This window comes from Centroberyx gerrardi, chromosome 19, assembly GCF_048128805.1.
Source record: "Centroberyx gerrardi isolate f3 chromosome 19, fCenGer3.hap1.cur.20231027, whole genome shotgun sequence".
NCBI lineage: Eukaryota > Metazoa > Chordata > Actinopteri > Beryciformes > Berycidae > Centroberyx > Centroberyx gerrardi.
Window position 1 is genome coordinate 21,113,475 of NC_136015.1, and position 7,082 is coordinate 21,120,556.

At 42.2% G+C, this 7,082-nt stretch overlaps 1 protein-coding gene and 1 long non-coding RNA gene across 2 annotated transcripts; both read left to right on the forward strand.

The window, feature by feature from the left end:
• The first annotated feature begins 959 nt into the window (after positions 1-959).
• LOC144542825 (uncharacterized) lies at positions 960-5,879 on the forward strand. Its single transcript, XM_078290180.1, has 5 exons — positions 960-2,008; positions 2,587-2,637; positions 3,084-3,496; positions 4,090-4,765; positions 5,860-5,879. The coding sequence occupies exons 1-5, from the start codon at positions 1,063-1,065 to the stop codon at positions 5,877-5,879; spliced, it is 2,106 nt and encodes a 701-aa protein (XP_078146306.1). The 5' UTR covers positions 960-1,062.
• A 91-nt stretch (positions 5,880-5,970) lies between these two features.
• Positions 5,971-7,080, forward strand: LOC139908280 (uncharacterized). The gene is made up of 3 exons (XR_011784461.2): positions 5,971-6,055; positions 6,618-6,668; positions 6,931-7,080. It is a non-coding gene; the product is annotated as an uncharacterized LOC139908280 (long non-coding RNA).
• Positions 7,081-7,082: the final 2 nt, after the last annotated feature.

A 7,082-nucleotide genomic window follows, 5' to 3' on the forward strand; every position in this document is an offset into this window, starting at 1 on the left:
TGTGTGTGTGGGTGTGTGTGTAACATTTGTTGTTCATATTTCCAGCCAGAGGACTTGTCAGCTTCCAGTTCTGAAGAATCCTGCTCCTATGAACACTACGTACCTGACAGTGCACCAAGTAGTGACTCTGATGATTGTTTCACCACCATCAATAATCAGAAGCGTCATTTTAAGAAACATCCAACTCTCACAGAGACATATTCTTCTAAGGAGAGGACAGTGTCTGTGCCACAACCCAGAGATACTTCCTGCTTCCAGCAGGAGAACAAAGCTGTTTACAGCTCTGACGAATCCGGCTCAGATGGAGACAACGTACCAGATGAGGTTGTGCCAAAGCCCAAAGGCTCTCGTTGCACCAATAAAAATTACTGTTATGTTTGCGGGAAGTCTCAATCTAAAATTGCTCGTCACCTTTTAAAGCATAAGGATGAAGAGCCTGATATTGCTGAAGCATTCGCATTACGTAAAAACTCTAAGGAACGAAAAACGTTACTTGAGAAGTTACGAAACAAAGGTAATTACCAACATAATCAAGAGGTTTTGCAGAGTCACAGGGGACAACTGAAACTGAAGAGAAGACCAGCAAGCTCACACATCTCATTGAACACCAAGCAATTTGTACACTGTCTGTATTGTAAAGGCATGTTTCTTCGTAAGGAGCTGTGGCGGCATATGCGCAGATGCCCCTCCAAGCCTGCCATGGCCGCACAAACAACTGGTAGGACTAAAGTGTTAGCTTTGGCTGCTGTTGCAGAGTCAACATTCTCCCAACAAATTTCTTCTGGTGTGTGGAAGATGCTGGTAAACATGAAGCAAGATGACATCGCATCTGTAGTTCAAAATGATTTCCTTATATTGCAGCTAGCTCAGTGTCTCTACAGCAAGCATGGACAAGATCCAACAAAGTACGAATACATCAGGCAGAAGCTCAGGGAAATGGGAAGGCTCTTGTTAACCTTGAGAAAAAAATCATCAATATGTAGCTTTGAGGATGCTACAAAACCTAACAATTTCTACAAAGTCATTGAGGCTGTCAGAGAGGTTTCCGGTTTCGATGAAGAGATGAACTCCTATCGCAAACCAAGTCTTGCACTGAAGTTGGGACATTCACTCAAGAAAATTGGTGACATTGTCCTCTGCAAGGCCCGCAAAGATGATAACAAGCAGATGATAGATGAAGCACAGACATTTACAAGACTTTGCTCAAAGGAATGGACCGAACTCTTTCCCCATACTGCTCTTGCTACTGTGAAAAAATCAAACTTCAACAAACCATCTACCTTACCATTCACACGAGATGTGCAGCTTTTCTACCAGTGCATAGAAACAAAATCAGCTAAAGCAGTTGAAAGCCTGAAGATGTATGAGTGCCCACCGGTTTATGCAGCACTTGCCAAAGTGACACTCGCAAAAGTAATTATCTTCAACAACAGGCGTGGACAAGACATTTCAAAAATGACACTCAAGTCTTTCAAGGAAAGAGACCAGACGGAGCTCCATGAAGACAGAGGTGTTTGCCTGTCACAGTTTGAGCAAAAGCTATCCAAGGTAGAAGTTATGAGCCAAGGTGACAGAAAAGTTGTTTTGTTAACCCCTGAAGTTGTCAATGCAATAACATTGCTTGTAAACAAAAGAGATGCATGTGGTATACATGGGGACAATCCCTTCTTATTTGCAAGGCCCAATTGTCCTCCTACTAGCTCCTACCAAGGACAGTCCTGCATCAGGATTCTGGCAAATGAGTGTAGTGCACAGAACCCGGAGTATCTCAGGTCTACATGTCTTCGTAAGCACATTGCAACACTGTTCCAGATCCTTCACCTCAAGAATAACGAGCTTGATCGACTAGCAGACCTTTTGGGCCATGATATTCGGATTGACAGAGACTTTTATCAGCTGCCAGAGGCAACTACAGAAATTGCAAAAATCTCAAAGCTACTGCTGGCAGCGGAGAAAGGATCTCTTGCGAAGTTCCAAGGAAAATCTCTTGAGGAAATTGAGATTGAGGGTATGTGCCCAATTTAATATATGTGTTAATCTTAGTGTGTGTGTGTGTGTGTGTCAGTAAGAGACAAAGCACTTGCATATTATATATGTATACATATCTTGCTTTTCTTTCAAGATGAATTGGAACCAGATGTGGAGGGGGGCGATGCTGAAAATGGCGTTGATGAGGAGGACAATGAAAAGTCTTATCCCTCTCGATTTAGGGGTATGTAATGAACACGAGCTCTCTCAGTATCCACTGGTCAATAATGCCTATTCTTTCACAGTTTTTCTTTTTTGCTGAAATTCAAACGAAATGTCAACATAGAAAACTTACCCTCTGTACCTTTGAGTAACTTAAAACCCTTTTCACACATAGAACCCATAAGATTGCCGTGTTAACTTTTCCGGCAGCACTAGCGGTTTCCCCTGTTCACACTGTAGCTACTGTCCGTAAAGTTTCCATGTGGAATGTGTTCACACATGATGGGCCTGGATAGGTGAGACGAGGCGGATTGTTGCGTTTAAGGTACGCAACGTAAAATGTAACTTGGATTACAGGATTATAACTTAGATTACAAATGTTTATTTCTTTCATAGGAAAAAGGAAAAGCAAGAAGATAACCCAGGATGAGGCCACCAGCTCCAAAGGTGAAGTATAGACACCACAGGTGGATTGTTTTGTTGTTGTTAATTCACTGGTAGTGGTACTGTTCACATTACTTCAGGAGGCCTGTAGAGTGACCTAACTTTCTCCAATCTGTTCAGGTTGGTGTTGGTCAGAAACTCATATAGTTCTAATTGTAAAGATAGATTTTGTCCAGCAATAACATGCTGTAAAGCTTGCAGGGCAGACTTGGTTGCATAACTAAATTCTCACCCAAGCTCATTTGGTTCCAAGCTGTGATATCAAACTCATTTGGTGTATTGACCTATGAATGTTAAAGAAACTGAACTGGAAAAATTGAGAACAGATTCTCCCCACCCTTCTCAAAGTTTGATTGCACCTGCAGCAGAAAAATCTGTGGATCAAGTAAGGGAAAGTAAAGAAACTGGGGCAGAGGAGGTCTGTTCTCACGTACCTGTATCTCTTCTAGATCCGTCTCCCTCAGAGGATTGTCTTTCTGCGATGGAGTCGGTCAGCACAGTTTCATCTGTGAGCGGTGGTGAACCAGGCAGGACCACTGAGTGCGAAAAAGAGGTTGCCGAGATGAAGAATGACAAAGAAGGCAATGAGTTGAAGGCAGATGAGGAAGGAGAGGACAACAGCTTAGAGGAAACGCCTATGAAAAGTTGTGTCAGTGAGGACACAAACATGGACACGACATGGATGGACATGGACACCGATGAGGACATTGCCACAATGGAAGAAAATGAGGGAGATGGTGACTCTAGTGACTCAGCAGGAATGCCTGTGGTAACGGGTCTCGAAGATACGACAAAGCAGCAGGAGGACAATAAGGAGATGACTTCTAACTATGGGGATTCCTCTCGTCCGTGGGGCTCAAAGGTGAGTTTATGCTATATTAATTGTTTTTTTTTAATTAACAGGGCAACTGTTTTGCTATTTGTGTTGAAGTACTTGTGCTGTTGAAATAAATGTTGATGGACACCATATATTATAATCAGTTAAGTTTTGACACATGATTGCTTTGGTCTGTTTGCTTGCTGTGTTTTTCTTTTCTATTCTCCTAGTAGCTATATTTGCCTATTGCAAAAAAAATGTCTGTGTGCAACAGCTTACATCCTGAGATGAGATGTGTTTCATGTTTGCTATGGGCTCATAATTGTAGTGAATGTGGCAGAGTAGATAGGCCTATTTCTTCTTCCTTTCTTCTGGGATATATTGGAATATAGGCTATTTGTTCAGAGAGCTGAACAAGCTGCACACAAAGTCAAAGAGGGAGAAAGAGAATGTGTGTAATGGAGGGAAACTGAAAAAAGTGAGCAAGAAATGAAGCTATATAGTACATCAAGTAATATAAAAATGTCAACAGTTAACATAAACTTTTTAATAGCATACTGGGGAGCGAGTACTATCAAGCAATTGTTTCAGCGTGTGTGTGTGGGTGTGTGTGTAACATTTGTTGTTCATATTTCCAGCCAGAGGACTTGTCAGCTTCCAGTTCTGAAGAATCCTGCTCCTATGAACTCTACGTACCTGACAGTGCACCAAGTAGTGACTCTGATGATTGTTTTACCACCATCAATAATCAGAAGCGTCCACATTTTAAGAAACATCCAACTCTCACAGAGTCATATTCTTCTAAGGAGAGGACAGTGTCTGTGCCACAACCCAGAGATACTTCCTGCTTCCAGCAGGAGAACAAAGCTGTTTACAGCTCTGACGAATCCGGCTCAGATGGAGACAACGTACCAGATGAGGTTGTGCCAAAGCCCAAAGGCTCTCGTTGCACCAATAAAAATTACTGTTATGTTTGCGGGAAGGCTCTATCTAAAATTGCTCGTCACCTTTTAAAGCATAAGGATGAAGAGCCTGATATTGCTGAAGCATTCGCATTACGTAAAAACTCTAAGGAACGAAAAACGTTACTTGAGAAGTTACGAAACAAAGGTAATTACCAACATAATCAAGAGGTTTTGCAGAATCACAGGGGACAACTGAAACTGAAGAGAAGACCAGCAAGCTCACACATCTCATTGAACACCAAACAATTTGTGCACTGTCTGTACTGTAAAGGCATGTTTCTTCGTAAGGAGCTGTGGCGGCATATGCACAGATGCCCCTCCAAGCCTGCCATGGCTGCACAAACAACTGGTAGGACTAAAGTGTTAGCTTTGGCTGCTGTTGCAGAGTCAACATTCTCCCAACAAATTTCTTCTGGTGTGTGGAAGATGCTCGTAAACATGAAGCAAGATGACATCGCATCTGTAGTTAAAAAAGATTTCCTTATATTGCAGCTAGCTCAGTCTCTCTACAGCAAACATGGACAAGATCCATCAAAGTACGAATACATCAGGCAGAAGCTCAGGGAAATGGGAAGGCTCTTGTTAACCTTGAGAAAAAAATCATCAATATGTAGCTTTGAGGATGCTATAAAACCTAACAATTTCTACAAAGTCATTGAGGCTGTCAGAGAGGTTTCCGGTTTCGATGAAGAGATGAACTCCTATCGCAAACCAAGTCTTGCACTGAAGTTGGGACATTCACTCAAGAAAATTGGTGACATTGTCCTCTGCAAGGCCCTCACAGATGATAACAAGCAGATGATAGATGAAGCACAGACATTTACAAGACTTTGCTCAAAGGAATGGACCGAACTCTTTCCCCATACTGCTCTTGCTACTGTGAAAAAATCAAACTTCAACAAACCATCTACCTTACCATTCACACGAGATGTGCAGCTTTTCTACCAGTGCATAGAAACAAAATCAGCTAAAGCAGTTGAAAGCCTGAAGATGTATGAGTGCCCACCGGTTTATGCAGCACTTGCCAAAGTGACACTCGCAAAAGTAATTATCTTCAACAACAGGCGTGGACAAGACATTTCAAAAATGACACTCAAGTCTTTCAAGGAAAGAGACCAGACGGAGCTCCATGAAGACAGAGGTGTTTGCCTGTCACAGTTTGAGCAAAAGCTATCCAAGGTAGAAGTTATGAGCCAAGGTGACAGAAAAGTTGCTGTTTTGTTAACCCCTGAACTTGTCAATGCAATAACATTGCTTGTAAACAAAAGAGATGCATGTGATGTACATGGGGACAATCCCTTCTTATTTGCAAGGCCCAATTGTCCTACTAGCTCCTACCAAGGACAGTCCTGCATCAGGATTCTGGCAAATGAGTGTAGTGCACAGAACCCGGAGTATCTCAGGTCTACATGTCTTCGTAAGCACATTGCAACACTGTTCCAGATCCTTCACCTCAAGAATAACGAGCTTGATCAACTAGCAGACTTTTTGGGCCATGATATTCGGATTGACAGAGACTTTTATCAGCTGCCAGAGGCAACTACAGAAATTGCAAAAATCTCAAAGCTACTGCTGGCAGCGGAGAAAGGATCCCTTGCGAAGTTCCAAGGAAAATCTCTTGAGGAAATTGAGATTGAGGGTATGTGCCCAATTTAATATATGTGTTATCTTAGTGTGTGTGTGTGTGTCAATAAGAGACACAGCACTTGTACATTGCATATTTTGCTTTTTTTCAAGATGAATTGGAACCAGATGTGGAGGGGGGCAAAGCTGAAAATGGCGTTGATGAGGAGGACAATGAAAAGTCTTATCCCTCTCGATTTAGGGGTATGTAATGAACACGAGCTCTCTCAGTATCCACTGGTCAATAATGCCTATTCTTTCACAGTTTTTCTTTTTTGCTGAAGTTCAAACCAAATGTCACTTTAGAAAACCTAGCTACTGTACCTTTGAGTAACTTAAAACCCTTTTCACACATAGAACCCATAAGATTGCCGTGTTAACTTTTCCGGCAGCACTAGCGGTTTCCTCTGTTCACACTGTAGCTACTGTCCGTAAAGTTTCCATGTGGAATGTGTTCACACATGATGGGCCTGGATAGGTGAGACGAGGCGGATTGTTGCGTTTAAGGTACGCGACGTAAAATGTAATTTAGATTACAGGATTATAAATTAGATTACAAATGTTTATTTCTTTCATAGGAAAAAGGAAAAGCAAGAAGATAACCCAGGATGAGGCCACCAGCTCCAAAGGTGAAGTATAGACACCACAGGTGGATTGTTTTGTTGTTGTTAATTCACTGGTAGTGGTACTGTTCACATTACTTCAGGAGGCCTGTAGAGTGACCTAACTTTCTCCAGTCTGTTCAGGTTGGTGTTGGTCAGAAACTCATATAGTTCTAATTGTCAAGATAGATTTTGTCCAGCAGTAACATGCTGTAAAGCTTGCAGGGCAGACTTGGTTGCATAACTAAATTCTCACCCAAGCTCATTTGGTTACCTGTATCTCTTCTAGATCCGTCTCCCTCAGAGGATTGTCTTTCTGCGATGGAGTCGGTCAGCACAGTTTCATCTGTGAGCGGAGGTGAACCAGGCAGGACCACTGAGTGCGAAAAAGAGGTTGCCGAGATGAAGAATGACAAAGAAGGCGATGAGAAGGACAACAGT

Coding starts and splice junctions, on each gene's coding strand:
- LOC144542825 (XM_078290180.1), top strand. CDS start 1,063: ATGAACTCCTATCGCAAACCAAGTCTTGCACTGAAGTTGGGACATTCA. Junction 2,638..3,083: donor TGAGGCCACCAGCTCCAAAG/GTGAAGTATAGA, acceptor TATCTCTTCTAG/ATCCGTCTCCCTCAGAGGAT. Junction 3,497..4,089: donor CTCGTCCGTGGGGCTCAAAG/GTGAGTTTATGC, acceptor TCATATTTCCAG/CCAGAGGACTTGTCAGCTTC.